Genomic DNA, 19320 nt, shown 5'->3' on the forward strand with positions numbered 1-19320 from the left:
CGCGCGCCCGGCTCCCGCGGGCCGTAGGTCCCAGTCCCAGGCCGGGCAGCGGGGCTGGCTGGCATCGCCGGGGAGCCGACGGCGACGGGGAGCCCCACGGGGGGGAGGCGGCGAGGGCAGCGGGCGCGGGGACACCTGCAGGCACAGGTGAGCGGCGGGAGGGCTGCGCGGCCCGGCGCGGGGCGGCGGGGACCCGGGGCCTGGGAGCTGGGGCGCAGGGGAAGGGAGGAGGGGGAGCTGGGGGCTAGGCTGAGAAACGACCCTGGGTAGGGAGCAGTGCCAGGGAGACCCTCCGTGGGAGGGAGGACTTTTGGGAGGCGGCACGAGGGACGGTGAACGTTTCCTCCTTTACTCCTAAATCGGAGGAACAGTAAGGGGAGGGCTGAGGAGGGACCTCAGACCACCTGCTGGGGGCCTCCCTGAGCCCACCCCCTTAGGAGGCCTCTCCTCTCCAGGCCCTGCCCACTCGAGGGCGGGCCCTCCCCTCAGGTTTAGGGGGAAGGGATGGAGCCCCACGCCTGGCCCCCAGCTCCGAGGTGCTGTTCCCAGAGGCTGGGGAGGACCGAATAGAACCCAAGAGCAGAGAAACTCTTCTGTTTGTCTGGTCGCTAAGGCCAGTGGCCGGACACTCACTCCTGGCCCCACTCACCTCCCTGTCTGTGGCCAGGAGGGTTCAGGTAAGAGATGAGCGAGCCTTTCAGTAAAGGCCAGACTGTAAATATGAGAGACTTTGCAGCCCACACCGTCTGTCCTAACTAGCAAGAAAGCAGTCATGGACTATTAGGAGACCAGCAGAGGAGGCTGCATTCCAACCAAACTGTATTTACGGGCACTGAGTTTGAATATCATGTAATTTTTACTTGTCCCAAAATATTGGTGGGTTTTTTTTTTTTTTTTTTCCGCATTGGGGTCGCGGTTGTTTCACCTACGTAAATATGCAAAAACCATTCTTAGCTTGCAGGCTGTGCAAAAACGGGTGGCAGACTGGGCTGTCTGCGGCCACCCCCACTCCCACCCCACCCCGCCCAACCCATGGCCTCGCTCCTGCTTTTTCCCAGGCTTTATATGGGAAGGGGATGGGGTAATATCCAGGTGCAAGGAGAGCTCTCCCATCTGGGTGTATCCAGAAAGCCTGAGACCTGTCTGTGACCCTTGTTCCCGTTTGAGGCCAGTGCAGGAGTCTGTACCCCAAAAACGCACATATGTGAGAGAGGAGGTACATCTCCAAGGGGCCTTCTACCCAGCATGTGCCTGGACCTACCCTACTCTCACCAAGTCATAGATGAGGCAGCCATTTTCTCCCCAACAAGTGACCACGCCCTCAGCCCTCTCCTCTCCCCCTGCACCCTCTCCCCAGGCCCCCCACCAGCCTTGGTCTCCCGCCTGGTGTCATTCACTGATTGGGGATGGCCCTTCATTCCTCTTTTCTCTCTTGCCGCCCTACAGGACGCCTTTTATTGAATACTGAAGTTATGGCCCTTTGGAGGTGACCCAGGAGAGAAGGGATGCAGGCCTTGGGTCCTCCAAATGAGGGCCCCCTACCGGGACTCGTGGCCTCCCGCATTGAGACTTATGGGGGCCGGCATCGAGCCTCTGCTCAGAGCACTGCTGGCAGTCTCTATCCCCGAGGAGGCCCCGTGCCGGTAAGCCTAGGCTGTGCCCCAAAAGTGACCTGGTGGGGCAGGAGGGAGGACACCTGGGTGCAGAGCCTCTGTCCCCTTACAGCAGGCGTCCCCAAACTTTTTACACAGGGGGCCAGTTCACTGTCCCTCAGACCGTTGGAGGGCCGCCACATACTGTGCTCCTCTCACTGACCACCAATGAAAGAGGTGCCCCTTCCTGAAGTGCGGCGGGGGGCCAGATAAATGGCCTCAGGGGGCCGCATGCGGCCCGCGGGGCCATAGTTTGGGGACACCTGACATACAGGTTCAGAGGTTGCACTATTCCTGCGCCTTACCCTGCTCTTCTTTTCTGGGTTGTGGGGGAGAGGAGGGCAGTGCCAGGCCAGGCTCTAGGGATGTCACACCCCAGTCCCAGACAGCTGGGCAGGAGAGGTAGAGCTAGGAGAAACCAGGCCCACAGAGGAGTGCTGTTAGACAGGTCTCAGGTGCAGAGCTGCCGGTAAGGTCATCAAACCCTGAGCTGGCACCTCCCAGGCTCCCGCCTCTCCTTGGCAGGAATTTGAGGGCTTCCTGACATCTGTGCCTCCCTGAGTCAGGATGAAGAAGAGCAAAGGTTCAGGATGTCCCTGCTCTTCCCGTGGTGGGTAGGAACAGGAAGGTGCCCACCTTGGCTCCACCCCTGGCTCCACCTGCCTGGCCCTCCTCCAATCCTCACCACGGAGAGGGGTGTGGAAGCCCGGTCTGTCCCTCAGCCTGCAGGCTTCCCCTCCACCTTGAGGACAGTTCCGCTTCTGGCTGGGATATCCCCTGCCTCACTGCACGAGAATTTCACCCTTGGAGATGGGACTCTCCTAGGCAATAGGTGAGAAGGGAGACTAGGAAGTATGTGGGGTAATTCAGGCCACAGGCAAATGAAGGAATGTGACCAGGCCTGCCCTGGGAGGAGCCATGTGGCTGTGGCCACAGCCTTTCACACAGAAGGGCAGCCACTCCCAGCTGGATGGGATGCAGGCTGCACGCCCCTGGGGAGGAGGCTGCACATGTATGTGCCCGTGTCCCCATGTGTGAGGGAGGCTGGTCACAGACAAGGAGAATTACAAGAGACCAGAATGCCACGTGCACCACGCCTTGTCCATGCACACCTCATGGTACAGAGAGCAGGAGGCAGTGGGGGCACATTCACCAGAGCTCAGGCATGTGCGTGCCTGTGCACCTGCTTGGCAGGAGGTCCCACTTCTGCCCCAGACCCCCCTGGGGAGGCAGACTGTCATGCCCCTGCCCACTCAGCTTAGCCTTGCTGGCAGCGGCCGCTGTGACTCAGGGCAGGAACAGCCCACGCCAAACTGGTTTGCGGTGAGAGGTGAGCCAGCGCAACTTACCAGGGTGGGGGACGACATCCAGAGCCAAGCCTGGCCCCCTACTACCTCACTGGGTTTCTGGGGAAAGGGAGGCAGCCCCAGAACTTCCCCTGCTTCTCCCCCAGGATCCCAGTCGCCGACGCCTCCAGCAGTATGTCCCCTTTGCCAGGGGTTCTGGCCAGGCCCGGGGCCTGTCACCCATGAGGTTTCGAGACTCAGAACCCGAGAAGAGGCATGGAGGCCACATGGGAGCCGGCCCACCTCACTCCCCCAAACTCAAGGTAAGGGGGTCCCTCTCCTCCCATCCCCACGCATACGGGCCCCAGTTGTGATGGCTCCACAGATGACCAGCAAACGCCAGGGGCTGAGAGCACAGATCTGGGAGGCTACTGCCTGCCAGTCAGACATGGCTCTGCCTAGGACGTCTCATGGATACATTTCTCCTTGGTCCATGGATTGCAACCAGGGACTTTGACATGAGACACTTTGCTTAAACATGGATAAAGAACTGATACGGAGCTTTCAGGTTTTGAAAATTAGCAAGTCAAATCAGCAAGTCACTGACAGTTAGATATAATCCCTCCATCCTCAGGGCCACGCCATCCTTCAGCGCTTCGGTGAGCCTCACCCCTCCTCCCAAGCCACATCTGGATGGAATGAGTGAGGGTCAGGATTGTCTATTGCCCACATTACTTGGTACCAAAGAAACCTGTAAAATGGGCGGGGCACAGAGGCTCACGCCTGTAATCCCACCACTTTGGGAGGCCGAGACAGGTGGATCACCTGAGGTCAGGAGTTCGAAACCAGCCTGGACAACATGATGAAACCCCCTCTCTACTAAAAACACAAGAATTAGCTGTGCATAGTGGTGCGTGCCTGTGATCCCAGCTACTCAGGAGACTGAGGCAGGAGAATTGCTCGAACCCGGGAGGTGGAGGTTATGGTGAGCTAAGATTACGCCACTGCACTCTCGCCTGGGCAACAAGAACAAAACTCCATCTCAAAAAAAAAAAAAAAGCAAAGAAAGAAACCTGTAAAAAACCATGCTGTTCATAAAAAAGCCCATTTCATAGGCAAATGTCAAAACAGTGCCTGAGACCACTGGTTCTCTAAGTCTTGTTCTGATTCACTTGAAGGTCCCTCTGAAGCATCTGTTTCTGTCCCTCCCCTACCTCACTCTGAATCAGGAGACCCACAGAAGACCTCTTTCCTGTCAGGGAGCCCATTTCAGACCCCTTTCTGCACCCCTTTCAGGGACCATTCTGCAGACAAGGGTGCCTCTTTACCCATATTCCAGCAATGCATTTTTCCCTGGAATTCCAGCTGGGGCTGACCTCCATCCTCTAGGCCTCCATGTCCCCCAGCTCAGTGCTGCATGCCCCCTCCCGTCCTAGACACACACACACACATACACACACACGCATGCACACACACACACACTTAAACGCACGTACACACACGCAGCCCTCCCGGAACCCTGTGGCTGGGTGCCAAGGATGTGGTCAGAGCTGATGCCCTTCTTGGCTCCCCAGGAAGTCAGCAAGGCCCACGAGCTGGAGGTGAGGCTGCACACTTTCAGCATGTTTGGGATGCCCCGCCTGCCCCCCGAGGACCGGCAGCACTGGGAGATAGGAGAGGGTGGCGACAGCAGCCTGACCATCGAGAAGTCCTGGAGGGAGCTGGTGCCTGGGCACAAGGTGAGCCTGAAACTCACAAAGTGAGTCTGTCCCCACGGTGCGAATGCACACACAGATTCTGCTCTGGAGGAGGGAAAGGCCTCGGGAAGTGGGGTCATGTGGAAAAAGCATCTGGAAACTCGTTGATCTGGGCTCAGATCCCAGCGCTGCCACTTACTTCTGAGACCTTGGTGAAGACAATAAAGTTCTCTGGGCCTCAGTTGGCACAAATGTAAGATGGAGATAATGCCACCTGTACACTGGAGCATTGGTTTGAGGGTGAAAAGGTCATGGTCATGTACAAAGTACCTAGAACCTATGCAGTACATCCTGTAGCACTTAACAGCTGGCACCTGCCATTCTAATCATCATTCCCCAGCTGACGCAGCACTCTCCCCACCCCAGGAGATGAGCCGGGAGCTTTGCCACCAACAGGAAGCCCTGTGGGAGCTCCTGACCACCGAGCTGATCTACGTGAGAAAGCTCAAGATCATGACCGATGTGAGCCTCCCTCCGCCCCAGCCCCGGCCCCATCTTCCCTGCATGATCCCCCATCCTCTCAGATTGGAACGCAAGTCACTGGGGGAGGGAGGGGCAGGATTTTTGGCCAGTCTGGGATCCAGGGAGAGAGGTTGGCAATACTGAAGTTGGTGGGGGCTGGGAGTTGACCCTGAAGGGCTGTGCTGGATCCTGAGAGGAGGGAGGGAGGGCCCTGAGATCCTTATTTCCCTCCCTGCAGCTCCTAGCCGCCGGCCTGCTCAACTTGCAGCGAGTGGGACTGCTGACGGAAGTGAGTGGGCACTCAGGAGGGGACCCTGGCACAGCCTGAGCTCTGAGCCTGAGGATGAGGGCGGGCCCTCCACCCATGCCTGTCTGAATTCCCACTGCCCCATTTTTGGGGACACCTTGCCCTCCCTACTCCCCTGTTACTGGGGACTCCAAGCAGGCCACAGGCCCCCCATTTCCCAGACCAGTGTCCTTGAGATCTTCCAGGCCCGCTGCCAGCTCATCCTTCTCCGTCCCCGCCCCTGCTGCCCAAGCTTAGGGTTCTCACCCTTCCTTGGCCAGTGCTGCCCTTGGTGACCTGCCAAAGGCGTGCTACTCAGTTCTGCTCCCTCCTCCAGGTGTCAGCTGAGACCCTGTTTGGAAATGTCCCCAGCCTGATTCGAACCCACCGGAGCTTTTGGGAGGAGGTGCTGGGGCCCACCCTGGAGGAGACTCGGGCCTCGGGCCAGCCCCTGGACCCCGTCGGCCTGCAAAGCGGCTTCCTGACGGTGAGGCCTTTGAAGGGCTGTGTCTGGATGGGGCAGAAGTGGGAGCCCTCGGGGATCCTGTGTGTAGGGCATGGCTGCAGTACACAAATCTCTGTGTGACTTGAGGAGCTGCAGGACACAGCCCCTACCCCTAATATCACCCCACCTCTGCCTTTCATGCCGCAAGTCTGACTGACCTCTGTGCCAAAGGCTCCTTGTTCTGGAGGCCCTTATGAAGTGAAAATGCAGCTGTCTCAGGCCGGGTGCAGTGGCTCATGCCTGTAATCCCAGCACTTTGGGAGGCTGAGGCAGGTGGATCATGAGGTCAGGAGTTCAAGACCAGCCTGGCCAAGATGGTGAAACTCTGTCTCTACTAAAAATAGAAAAAAATTAGCTGGGTGTGGTGACAGGCACCTGTAATCCCAGCTACTCAGGTGGCTGAGGCAGAGAATTGCTTGAACCAGGGAGGTGGAGGTTGCAGTGAGCTGAGATCGCACCGCTGCACTCCAGCCTGGGCGACAGAGTGAGACTCTGACTTAAAAAAAATGAAACAAAACAAACAAGAAAGAAAATGCAGTTGTCTCAGGGAAGGGTCACAACTCGGCTCCCATCAACTACAAAAGCTGGGGACAGCAAATGGGTCTAAGTGAGGAGACCCTTAGGATGACTTGGGCAGTTGTAAAAGGCCACAGGAGGTGCTTGGGGCGTGGAGAAGAGTGACAAGAGAAAGCGAGAGGGCCTGGAGTCCGACTTTCTTCTACGATGTTACCTAGCCAGGAAAACATGGGCCCTGCAGGAGAACGTTGCAGTGGGGTAGAGAGGTAGAGAGAGGCAGGCGCACGTCTCCCGGGAGCCTTAGGCACCCCCTCCACGGGAGCAAGGCTTCTGAGCAAACCCTTAGGCCGCCACCCCATCCCCGGGTGAAATGGGATCTACAACGTTCTGTAAACGGCCCAGCTGAATTATTGATGGTGGGAGAGTAAGTCCAGAGCAGCAGGGCCCAGTAGCTCTGTGGATGGAGAGAGCTCTCTGAGCTCTAGGTCTGTGTCGGGACCTCCGCTCCTCCCCAGAATCCAGAGAGAGGGGCCTGGGCTCAAGAACAATCCTGGGAGGGCGGGAGGGAGGGAGGGACCGGCAGGAGCTGTGCCAAGGGCCTCTGTGAGGCTCTCTCTTCATCTGCTCCTGGGCAAAGGCCAGAGCCTGCATGCATGGCCTTCTCCCCATCACCTCCTGTATCTGTCTCTCCAGTTTGGCCAGCGGTTCCAGCCCTATGTCCAGTACTGTCTCCGAGTGAAACAGACCATGGCTTACGCCCGAAAGCAGCAAGAAACTAACCCTCTCTTCCATACCTTCGTACAGGTGGGAAAGGGGGTGCCGGGGAGAGGGACGGGTGCCCCTTAACCAGCCAGTCTCCAGCTGAGCCTGAAGCTGAGTTCACCACTAGGCAGGGCAGGAGGAAGCAGACCCCTGAGCCCTGCCCGCCTTCCCTGCAGTGGTGTGAGAAGCACAAGCGATCCGGGAGGCAGATGCTCTGTGACTTGCTCATCAAGCCCCACCAGCGCATCACCAAGTACCCACTGCTGCTCCACGCTGTGCTCAAGAGGAGCCCCGGGGCACGAGCCCAAGAGGCCCTGAATGCCATGGTAGGTGCCCCAGGGGGGCCAGGACTCTGATGAGTCGGGGACTGGAAACAGGTCTCTTTCTTATTGTGTCTGTGACAGTGTGGCGCTGTGCTGTGGCTGGTGTCGGTTGGGAGGGGTGCTGAGCTGTCCCTCCTCCCGCACCCCCAACTCCACCTAGATCGAAGCCGTGGAGTCATTCCTGCGACACATCAATGGACAGGTCCGCCAGGGCGAAGAACAAGAGAGCTTGATGGCTGCAGCCCAACGCATCGGGCCCTACGAGGTGCTGGAGCCACCCAGTGACGAGGTGGAGAAGGTGAGAGGGCAGAGGGAAGGGACGCAGAAAAAGCAAGGTCCTAGCGATACTGGTGAAGGGGAGGCCTGGAGAGGCCAGAACACCCCACACCTGGGTGCCACAGGGGTGTCTATCATTCTTCCCGGTAGTGACAGCCCAATGGGTAGAGGCAGCAGTGTAAAAAGGAGACACTGGGAGGCTTCCTGTGGCCCGTGGGGGAAGGATAGAGACAGAAAGGTGTTGGTGGCAGAACCAGGAGCCGCCCTTGGCCAGGAAGTCCAGGCAGCCTGCCAGGTGCCCTGACCCCTCCCCTGTGTGTCCCTCAGAACCTTCGTCCATTCTCCACCCTGGACCTGATGTCCCCCATGCTGGGAGTTGCCCCTGAGTACACCAGACAGCTGCTGCTGGAAGGACCCGTGCGAGTGAAGGAAGGGCGAGAAGGGAAGGTGAGGGTCCTGCGGGCAGAGTGGAGGGGATGGGCACGGTGGGAGAAGGTAAGAGGCAGAAACTTCCAGGGGAAGCCGGAGAAGAGGGGTGTTGGGAAGAGGATGTGGTTCTGGCTAAGCTCCAGTCATTTGTGTGACCCTGAGCCAGCCATTTTCCCTGCCTGTAAAGCAAGACAGGGGACCAGAGCGACGCCCCCACCCACTCCCACATTCGGGCTCTGCGTGTGTCCCCGTGTGCCTGCGCACCACGCCTGCGCACCACGCCTGAGCCTCCTCCCGGACCAGCCCCGCCCCTGGCTCCAGCTGACCCTGTCTCTTTCCCCCGCGCCCCACGCGCAGCTGGACGTGTACCTGTTCCTCTTCTCTGACGTGCTCCTCGTGACCAAGCCCCAACGCAAGGCGGACAAAGCCAAGGTCATCCGGCCCCCTCTCATGCTGGAGAGGCTTGTGTGCCAACCCCTGCGAGACCCTCGTAAGTCCTTCCTGCAGGGAGCCTTTTCCCCTCCCCGCTTAGCGAGGGAAAGGAGGGGTTGGGATGGGGAGCAAATAAAGGCTGGCCTCTTGAAGGTTGTCGCCTCTATCCAGACAGCTTCCTGCTCATCCACCTCACTGAATTCCAGTGTGTCTCCAGCGCCCTCATTGTTCACTGTCCCAGCTCTACAGACCGGGCCCAGTGGCTGGAGAAGACCCAGCAGGCCCAGGTATGGGAAAGCCAGGAATGGGGAGGCATGGACAGGGGTCTGGAGCTCAGAAATGGGAGCACAGCGGTGGCTCACACCTGTAATCCCAGACCTTTGAGAGGCTGAGGTGGGAGGATCACGTGAGGTCAGGAGTTTGAGACCAGCCTGGCCAACATGATGAAACCCCGTCTCTACTAAAAATACAAAAATTAGCTGGGCGTGGTGGTATAAGCCTGTAGTCCCAGTTACTCAGAAAGCTAAGGCAGGGGAATCACTTGAGCCCGGGAGGCAGAGGTTGCAGTGAGCTGAAATCGTGCCACTGCACTCCAGCCTGGGTGACAGAGTGAGACCCTGTCTCAAAAAGAAAGAAAAGAAAAGAAAGCAAGCAGGGAGGGCGGGAGGAAGGAAATGGAAGCACAGAGGGGAGGAAGAGGAGGAGAGAAAGGCTGGGTGGTTTCAGGTTCAGACTGGACCCGCTGGTGAGCCCCAAAGAGGGAGGTAGTGCCTCCACCAACCATCAGAAGGTGGAAAAAGCCATTGTCCAGCTACTGTGCCAGCCACTGGGAGAGCCCAAGACGTGGCATCCTCTGAAGGTTTGTGCAGCCTGGAACGATTAACTGCTAGAAGTCATCCTCCATTCGCCACATTTATGGGGCACTTGCTGAGTACAGGTGCTAGGGCTAGGTGCTAGGGAATCAGAAGAGAATAGACTGCCATTCCTGTCCTCGAGGTATAGGCGCTGCAGCCTAGTTGGAGTAATTAGTACATAAGTAATAGAAAGATGTATGTAGAATAAAGCCAGGGCAGAGAAGGGAGCAAGGCACTGTCTGCTGGGCCTGTTGGGAAGGGACATGGAGGAGCTGGTATCTGAGCAGCGTTGGGAGGATACCTAGGAGTGTGTCAGGGACTCAAGGGAGGGAGGGAAGGGCGTTCCACGTGGAAGAGCAGAAAGTACAAAGGCCGGAAATGTGAAACAGTCGTGTGTGAGACGGAACTGTCCCCGCTGGTTATTGCTACAGTATAAAGTGCAAGAGCAGAGCAACAGGGAAAGGCTGGTGGGAAAGTGCCACCAGGTCATGCCCGTCTCTGGATGTCATGATAAGGCATCCTGTAGGTGAGCTTTGTCCTATAGATGACAGAGGGCCAGTGAAGGAGTCAGGTAGGGCAGTGATATGAGCAGATAAAAAGCAGGAGGAATTCAAAATAAGAGAGAGATACAAATGGAGCTGTATGAGGTCCCACAAACTTGGTGGCCTAAAATCCATCAGAAACTTACTCTCTCGCAGTTCTGGAAGCCAGAAGTTTCAAACCAAGGTGCTGGCAGAGCTGAGTTTCCTCTGGAGGCTCTAGGGGAGAATCCTTCCTTGCCTCTTCCAGCTCCGGGCTGCCCCAGGTGTTTTGTGGCTTGTGGCAACAGAATTCCAGTCTGTTTCTCTGTCCTCCGCTGGACTTCCTCTCTGTGTGTCCTGTGTCCAAATCTCCCTCTCCTTTCTCTTAGAAAGACACAAGTATTGGATTTAGAGCCCACCCTAAATCCAGGAAGAGCTTATCTTGAGCTCTTAGGATCTCTGCAAATCTGCAAAGACGCTTTTTCGAAATCAGGTCACATTCCTGGGTTTCAGAAGTTAGGAATGAGATATATCTTTGTGTGTGTGGGGGGGGGGGGGCACTATTCAACCCACTGCAGGAGTGGAATGGCCAGGGAGGGGTGTTTGAGTTGGACTTTGAAGGATGGGAAAGACCATGGGCAGAAGAATCAGAGGACCATTTTGGCTGGATTTATTTCTGGAATGATGACCATATCTGCCTAAATCTGGAGCACAGGGTTTGTGAGTGCATGGTAAGAGGCCAGATACTATAGAACCACAGAGTTGCAGCACCCTGTGGCCTGGATGGCTTGAGTTGAATAGGGTTGACAAGAGACAGCCACCGTGAATTCTTTGTTTTTTGTTTGTTTGTTTGTTTGTTTGTTTGTTTATTTGTTTTGGTCAGGGGGCAGAGTCTTACTCCATAGCCCAGGTTAGAGTGCAGTGGCATGATCACAGCTCACTGCTGCCTCAACTTCCTGGGCTCAGATGATTCTCCCACCTTAGCCTCCCAAGTAGCTGCGCACCACCACACCTGGCTAATTTTTTGCATTTTTTTGTAGAAACAGGATCTTGCCATGTTGCCCAGGCTGGTCTTGAACCCTTGAACTTAAGTGATCTGCACACCGAGGCCTCCCAAAGTGCTGGGATTACAGGCGTGAACCACCATGCATAGCCCTGCCGTGAATTCCTGAGCTAGGGAATGACATGGTGAGATCAGTGTCGGAAATCAGGTGTCGGGATGCTAGGTGGGCTGGAGGAGGGAGAAAGTGGTGGCAGGAAGTTTATTGTGCTAGTTTGGGTGTGAAAAACATTGAAGGTTTAGTGCCATAGTCTTAGGGAGATACTGCAAAAAAAGGACAGAAACAGAGGAGAAGAAAGGAGATCAAGAGGGACGAGGCAGGCGAGCCTTAAGGATACTGTGGTTCAAATCTTTACTGAATTCAGAAAAATCCACATTCAGACACTGTTCCTACCGGGTCCTAGCCATGTGACACTTTGGGTAAGTTATATGACCTCCCTCAACTTCAGTTTCTTCAGCTGCAAAACAGATAATAACGGTACCTGCTTCCTAGGGAGATTCAAAGCTGTCATTCGGCTTAGGCACACGGCCTGGCGCCAGCACTGGGCACAGGCCCAGGAACTCCAGATACCCAGGGGCAAAGAGCACGATTGGCCTCCCGAAGTTTCTGTCTGGAAGACCACATGGGCAATGGGACCCCAGACAGAAATGCATTCATTAGAAAGGGAAAGGGAAACGTGTTTATTTAGTTATTGCTTCCTCCGCGAAGTGGGTCAGGGTAGGAATATTTTAACAGCAGCGCTTTGAAGCAGACAGCCAAGATATACCCAAGTGGAGATATCTTTGGAGCTTTGAGAAATACAGAAACAAACACCTGGAATTCAGGTGAGAAATAAAGACAAAAGACAAACCCCAAGGGGAGGCAGGTGGGTTTTGGGTTGAGAGTGGCCTCCCATCTGCCCCGCCCCCTGCTGCCAGCGCGGTTCACAGTCCCCTCTATGAGGCAGGGACTTCTCTCCACCACTTCTGCCTAGGCCTAAACACACTTTCCACAAGGCTGGACTGACTGGCAAGAGACACCATTCTGTTGGTTAATCAGATTTTCTTGGCTGGGCGCAGTGGCTCACTCCTGTAATCCCAGTACTTTGAGAGGCTGAGATGGGCAGATGGCTTGAGCCCAGAAGGTCAACATCCAGCCTGGACAACATGGCAAAACCCTGTCTCTACAAAAAATACAAAAATTAGCTGGGTGAGGTGGTGGCTACTCAGGAGGCTGAGGTGGGAGGATCGCTTGAGCCCGGGAGTCAGAGCCTGCAGTGAGCTATGATCTCACCATGGCACTACAACCTGGGCGACAGAGTGAGACCTTGTCCCAGAAAAAAAAAAAAAAAAAAAAAAAAAAAATCAAATAAAAAAATATCCTAAAGGCTAGAGGCTCAAGGGGAGCCCAAGGACAAAAGCCCAAGGACAAAAAAAAAAAAAAAAAAAGCCCAAGGACAAAAGTTGGGGTTCTAGGGCCTCTGTGTTCCTAGAACCCCAACTCCCCAGGACAGCCAGTGGGGGTGAATGACAGGCTGCCTTTTTTCTTTGCCACTCCCACCTTCAAAACTTTCTCTTTTTTTTTTTTTTTTTTTTTTTTTTTTTTGGTTTTTACTCATGGAACAACTTTCAGACCCTCACCTTCTCCCTCTAGAGTCCCTGGGGCTACTAAAAACTACCGGTATTCTACTATGCAAAACAATTCAGACCCCAGTAGTCTCACTCCAGGCTAACAGGAAAGACCTGTAAAGATCTCTAACCAAGATATGCACCAAGGCTCCCTGCCTTCCTTAGCAGAGCAGAGAAAATCGAAACTTTGAAATTACTTTTCCTGCTATTGTCTCACACCAGATTCTTAGAGAATCTTCTCCAGAGCCATCAGTCTTTATAAACCGAAGAGGGCAGTAGAATCTCTATTGGTCCCTTTCAGAGAGCAATCCCCAGGGGTCAGACTATTGTTTTCTCACCGTGGCAGAAATGTTAACTTGTTACCAGATCTAGCTGTGATGGCTGACACTGTTAGGGAAAATGAGCTGCAGGGAGAAGAGACTGAATCTTGGGGAAGGCCCAGGGACGGAGAAGAGGAAAAGGAACAGTGACAGGAACAGAAAGAGCTGTCAGAGACGGCAACCAAGAAATTATAGCAGGGAGACCGAAGGAGGCAGTGAGGGCTAAGAGCCAGGGTTGGAAGGAGAGACCCGAGTCCCCCCTGAGCTCTGACACGTAAGCTGTCAGGGAGTTACCTCACCTCTTCTGGGGAACTTCAGTGCACGCAGGACAGACAGGACCATTACGTCTGTAAGTGGCTGGCCACAAGGCCCAGCACTGCATGGGCACTCCATAAATGTTTGCCATCGCCATCATTAGAAGAGAGGGATGGTCCGTGGGGCCTGGGTAGGGCCAGCTGCTGACTGGGGAAATGCATCCGCATCCGTTGCTGGGGAAGTCAGTGGGTGCCTTTCAGAGTTTTAGTCCAGCACTGGGGAGTTCTGGGAGGAGAGTGGGTGAATTTAGGAGCCACCCCAGGGACAGCAGGGAAAGGAGGCATTTCCTCTACACGGGGACAAGGGAAGAAGAATCCTGCTGGGGGCCCTCCCTTCCTATTCTCGGGTTTGTAGGGGTGTCACATTCTGGCTCAACTGCCAATTTCCTTTTCCTTCCCCGTCCTCCCCTCTGCCCCCTATATGTCTCTCCTGTTATCCAAGCTGAGAAAATCCTCCCAGGGTTGCTGGAAAGGCTTTGGGCTTGCTGGGAGGCACCTCAGACGGCCCTGTCCCCCTGTGCTCGGGGCTCCCCCTGCCTACCTCCAGCCTCTTCCTGGGTCAGGCAAGGAGTTTAGCAGAGATGCTGGCATTGGACGTCCCTTACAGAAACCCCACTTCCTTCCAGTTCCTTTCTTTCACATAACATCCCTCTCCTGGCACCCCAAACATAAACCTGAATTTGGGTCCTGTGGGGCAAAAGGGCACCCCAGCAGGACAAGCAGATCAGCCCAGCCCCTCCACCCTCCCTTCCCTCACTCCTTCCCTACTTCACATGGAGCTGGGATATAAGGCCTGGGGAAGAGGGAATCCTGCCGCCGGGCCTGGCCCTCACAGGTTTCCTGTCCCCAGGTACCCTCCCCTGCTCTGGCCAACAGACCACACCTCGTAAGACTGCTGTCACCCTTGGGAATAAGTGACTGGAGAGCCAGAAAAAAACGGCAATATAACCCTGATGTCATTTTCCTATCCGTGTTCATCCATTTCATCTCTTGTCCTGACCCAGCTGCCTCCAGGCTTTCCTGAGAGGTTTTGGGAAAGTCCAGGTGCCCAGGAGCTGCTGCCTCATATACCCCAAGCTGGGCAGAACAATCACTATCAGCCATCAGCCAATCAGACATCAGCCGATCAGAAGGGAGCATTGTACTTGGGGTCCTCTGCTGTGCCAGACCGTCCCCACTAGTTGCTAGATCATGGGGATGGGGGAAGTGGATGAGGCCCAGGCAGCAGCCATTTCCTTACCAGCACGGAAGACTTCGATATTTTAACAGTGATATGGCCATACCAGCAAGGGCTGATGTCAGCGCTGCCCGCAGCAGCTACCCGTACCTCCCCTTTGCCAAGGCTCATCTCCGCCTCCAGCCTCAGCTCTGCTGCCTTCTCTCCCCTCCTCTTCCCCTTCCCCTCCCCAAGCTAACGACCTTCAGTAACTCTTTACCCTTCAAGGCTGCCCTTGAAAGTGTTGCAGTGACTGAACCAGGACTCAAAGAGCAAGGCCCTGACCCAGCTCTGCTTCTCCACACCTGTGAGGCCTTGGGCAAGTCACTTCCCGTCTCTAGGTCTAGGATTCTTATCCGTAAAATGGGCTACCCTTCATGTTCTCCATGCCAAAGGGCCACGGTGTGTCTCAAACGACCACATGTGCAAAGATCTTTGAACCTTACTCAGATGGCGCTATTTTGTCCCGATGGTACCTGTATGAAATAGCTGAGGGAGGGAGGGAGGAAGACAGATGATACAATGCATCCTCTCCTCAACCTTCTAGGAACTTTCCTCCCTCTGAAGGACAGAAGAGTCCTCAGCCCGGGACAAAGCCCACCTCTGCCCATGTTCTGCCCTCCTGCTCCTCCCAGCTTCAGGGCAGAGGCCCAGGGGGTAGGAGAGGGATGCTCTTGAAGTAGCAACCAGTACCAATTCAGAACACTTACTCTACCATCACCACCAACCAGGGAGGGCTTCCTGAAGGAGGGGGAAGGCCTGATAAAGGGTCTACCAAGGGGGCATGAGAAGCAAGACCTGTACAGGTAGGAAAAGGGGCATTCTGTTCACCCCACTCACCCCCAACACCAGCTCCAGAGTTTGGTGACACCAAATCCCCACCCCACCCCACTTTCTTACTATAAGAAGTACCCCCTCGGGCAGTTACTCAACCTTAGAGTCTCCATGTCTTGGTGATAAGGGAGGGGTAAAAATATCTGGCTAATGGGGTTTTGTAAAGATTAAATACGGTAATATATGTAACGCTCTTAGAGGGGTGCTCAGTAAATGGGAGCGCTTAATAATGAGGTGTCCTCTCCCAGGCAACCCTACAGAAGCTGAAGGAAGAGGAGTACATCCAACAGAAGAGGGAGCTCCTGGCCCTCTATCGGGACCAGGACAGGGAGTCCCCCAGCACCAGGCCCTCCACGCCTTCCCTGGAGGGCTCTCAGAACAGTGCAGAAAGGAGGTAAGACTCACATGGACTACAAGACCTCCACAAGTAGGGGGCCGCAGGCAGGGAGGGGAAGAGGAGGAAGCCATAAGGCTGAGAAATGGCATTACAGTACACTTTTGGTGGAATTGGGAATAGACAGAGGAATGCAGTCTATTGGGCAGGATAGGGAAGGTCAGTATCAGTTGTGTTGGGGGTCGGGGACAGGGCATGGACAGCCTACAGGGTTAGCCAGCCTAGAGCCGCACAGGAGCAGCCCGAGAGGAGCAGGCTGGAGAGTGAAGGCGGGTGTGGATTTGCAGAAGATCAGAGCTGCCAAATCCCCAGGGAATATGAGAGGTTCATCTAGGATAGCAACGCTGCTTGGCGGCATTCTTAAGGAGAAAAGAAGAATCGTTCCCTGAGGATAACATCAGGTGAGTTCAGGAACCACTCAGCAAACACCTGACCACCCACTCCATACAAGATCCTGGACCAGGTGCTATGGATAAGACAGCTTAGAGGCAGCCCCTGCTCTCTTAGGAGCTTAAAATCTAGGGAGCCAGATGAGAAAACCAATCACAGTGAGATGGAAAGACGATACCAAAATAAGTTTGGAAGAGGGCCTGTTTCTGGATGTAGTGATCAAGGGAACCTTCCTGGACTTGAACTTGACCACCATGCATCTGACTCCTCACCATTAATTGTAGGACTCCTGACATCTCAACCATCATCCCCCACCTGGTGGTGACGGAAGACACAGATGAAGATGCTCCCTTTGTGCCAGATAATACCTCAGACTCTGGCTACGGCACTTTGATCCCAGGTACCCCCACAGGGTCCCGCTCCCCACTGAGCCGTCTACGCCAAAGAGCCCTTCGGCGGGACCCTCGCCTCACCTTCTCCACCCTGGACCTCCGGGCCATCCCTCTGCGTCCCCCGCCTCCTGACTCCCAAGCTCCTCAACGCCGAAGTGCCCCCGAACTGCCAGAAGGAACCCGAAAAGGAGGCAGTCTTCCCCGGGGAGACCCACCAACCTGGTCTGAGGAAGAAGATGGGGCCTCCATGCCAGGGAATGTGGTGGTGGAAACACTGCACAGGGCCTGGCTTCGGAGCCAGCTTCCCTCCTCCCCAACCCATGCTGACTCTGCCGGGGAGAGCCCCTGGGAGTCCTCAGGGGAAGAGGAAGAGGGGTCTCTCTTCCTGGGTGCCGGCCACAGATCCCTGCACCCGCTGCGGGCTGAGGACATGCTGAGAGAGATCCGGGAGGAGCTAGCCACCCAAAGGATTGAGGGGGCCGTGGAGCCCCGGGACAGCAGGCCACGGAAGCTGACTCTGGCCCAGCTGCAGAGGATGCGGGAGACCAACATCATTCGGCTGGACACCCCCCTGTCCACATCGTAAGTGCTGGAGGGAAGCTAGCCTGGGAGGGGGCAGATGGGGATGTCTGTATGGGGGTGCAGTATAGAAAGAGGGCAGTACAGGAGCAGGGAGCGAGGCAGGAAGGGCTCTCTGCTTCACTCTTCACCTGACCCTCAGCCACTGCCACTGACTGTCGCCTAACACCCCTCACACCCCGTCCTGTCTTTTCAGAGAGGTGTGAGGAATGCGGAGGACCTGTGACATGAGGACCTGTGACATGCGTCTCTCCCCGGAGGAAGTCTCTCACCAGCAGTGCTGGTCACCCTCCGGCATCCTTGACTCTACCTCAAAGCCCACATTTCCCAAAGGAAGCCTGGCGCAGGCACCCTGCCTCCTGCTCTGAGGACTTTGAGGATCAAAACTGTAAATTTATGTATCATAGGTGCACCTGAGCCCCACAGAAACCTGACCCCTGTGCATAAAAATGGCTTTCCTGGCTGGACATGCCTGCCTATAATCCCAGAGCTTTGGGAGGCCGAGGTGCGGGATCCCTTGAGCCCAGGAGTTCTCGACCTGCCTGGGCAATAGAGGGAAATCCTATCTTTACAAAAAAAAAAATGTTTTTTAATTTAGCCCGGTGTGGTGGCGCGCCTATATCTGGAGGCTGAGGTGGGAGGATCCCAGGAGTCCAAGCGTTGGAGGCTGCAGTGAGCTTTGGTGGCGCCCCTGCACTCCAGCTTGGGCAACAGATAAGGGAGGGCAGAGAGAGCGCCTGCTGCTTCTCTGTCAGTCGGCGTGGTGGTGGTGGGCTGCCTGACCCTAGCACAGGACTTTTCCCAGATCACCCCTCAGGACTGGGCCTCTGCCCCGCTTCCCATCCAGGCAGACCATTCTCTCCAAGAGCAGAGCTTTAATTTCCGAGATTTAGTGCATTTACAGAAGTCCACAGCTCCAACTGGAGGCCCCATTGTTCTGTGTTCACCCCTGCCTTGGGACAGTTCATCCTGCTCTGTGCTTGTCTAGGCAGAGGGCACAAGAGCGCCAAGTTTCTATTAGTGTAACATGATTGCTTTAAAAAAAAAAAAAAAAAGACTGCTTATGTATGAAAAAGGCTCAGAGAGAAACCAGGGGTCCCCGAGCAGTCTTGCTGGTGAGAATACCCAAAACAGACATGAGGCATAGCGCCCCTCATCCCCGAAACTACCCACTCAGGCTCTTGGCACGCTCTGCCTCTCCCGGGCTCTTGGGCCCGCGGCAGGCACACCTCTCTGCACGAACGCAGCGCACAGCGCTGACTGTCGGCGACGCTCGGACCGCTGAGAAAAGCCATGTACATCTAGAGGGTAGCACCAAGCAGGCGGCTGCCAGCTCCTGCCCGCTCCTCCAGCACCCCTCCTCTCCAGAAGGGGGTTTCGCAGCGACCGTCCTTCGAGCTGTCCACGGGGGCGCAGCCTCATCTGAGAAGATCAGGCGCGGGCGGGAGGGTGGCGGGGCCGCACAGCGCCTCCTCGATGCCCTCCAGGCAGCCCAGCAGGTCCATGTCGCGGAGCACGCGGCCCAGCAGCTCCAGCGTGGCCTCGCGCCGCGGCGTGCGCCGCCTCCAGGCCGCCAGCATGCTGTAGTGCGCTTCTCGCAGGCAGCGCCCGTTCTGCAGCTCCAGCCGCTCGATCTCGTGGTCGCTCAGCCCTAGGCGCCGCACGAACTCCTTCCAGCGCAGCGGGGGCACACCGTCCACCACGGCATACAGCGTCGCGGGGTCGTCGGCTGGGGGCACGCGGGCTGGTGAGCCTCGGGTGGGCGGCAACCCCAGACCCCGCCCGCACCCCTCCCACCTCTCCCCCGCCAGTCCCTCCATCCCCCACCTCCATCTCCAGCCGCAGGAGAAACTCACTGTCTACGCTCTGTGGCTTGTGAGCGCTGTCCTCCCACTTCTGAAGCGGGGTGGGGATGAGGGCAGAGTCGAGGGCTGGGGACAAGACGGGGTCAGCACCCTGGTAGGGTGATGCCACCTCTCTGTGGGGAGCCGCGGAGTTGGGACAGTCACCAGGGGTATAGATGGAGCTGGAGGTGAAGATGGAATTGGGCATGGGACTGAAGCCCAGGGTGGAGATGCAGTCTGGAGTGGGACTGAAGCTTGGGGTTGGGGCCAGGGGCTTAGAAGTAGTTCCTTCAAGCTCCCCCTGAAAG

At 56.2% G+C, this 19320-nt stretch overlaps 2 protein-coding genes across 8 annotated transcripts in view; one reads left to right on the forward strand and one right to left on the reverse strand.

Moving 5' to 3' along the window:
* Window positions 1-18030, forward strand: PLEKHG6 (pleckstrin homology and RhoGEF domain containing G6). Of its 6 annotated transcripts, XM_039461628.2 has the most exons (17): window positions 1-147; window positions 456-677; window positions 1447-1643; window positions 3106-3261; window positions 4513-4677; window positions 5062-5157; window positions 5396-5446; window positions 5781-5930; window positions 7158-7268; window positions 7403-7552; window positions 7710-7847; window positions 8153-8272; window positions 8612-8744; window positions 8858-8973; window positions 15662-15807; window positions 16482-17171; window positions 17365-18030. In XM_039461628.2, the coding sequence occupies exons 3-17, from the start codon at window positions 1506-1508 to the stop codon at window positions 17372-17374; spliced, it is 2370 nt and encodes a 789-aa protein (XP_039317562.1). In that variant the 5' UTR covers window positions 1-147; window positions 456-677; window positions 1447-1505; the 3' UTR covers window positions 17375-18030. The 6 variants fall into 6 exon arrangements, with proteins under 6 accessions (XP_039317562.1, XP_039317564.1, XP_074259521.1 ...); XM_039461630.2 differs by lacking the exon at window positions 456-677; XM_074403420.1 differs by lacking the exons at window positions 16482-17171; window positions 17365-18030 and having other exon boundaries at window positions 8862-8973; window positions 15662-15762.
* TNFRSF1A (TNF receptor superfamily member 1A) overlaps window positions 18024-19320 on the reverse strand; it is a 14942-nt gene continuing 13645 nt past the window's right edge. For both annotated transcript variants that reach the window (XM_074403422.1, XM_074403421.1), the window contains exons 9-10: window positions 19025-19313; window positions 18024-18897 (exon numbers count right to left, since the gene is read on the reverse strand). In XM_074403422.1, coding sequence (XP_074259523.1) covers window positions 18587-18897; window positions 19025-19313 — 600 coding nt within the window. In that variant the 3' untranslated portion in view covers window positions 18024-18586. The remainder of the gene's footprint in view (window positions 18898-19024; window positions 19314-19320) is intronic.

The sequence above is a fragment of the Saimiri boliviensis genome, chromosome 7 (genome assembly GCF_048565385.1).
Source record: "Saimiri boliviensis isolate mSaiBol1 chromosome 7, mSaiBol1.pri, whole genome shotgun sequence".
Lineage (NCBI taxonomy): Eukaryota > Metazoa > Chordata > Mammalia > Primates > Cebidae > Saimiri > Saimiri boliviensis.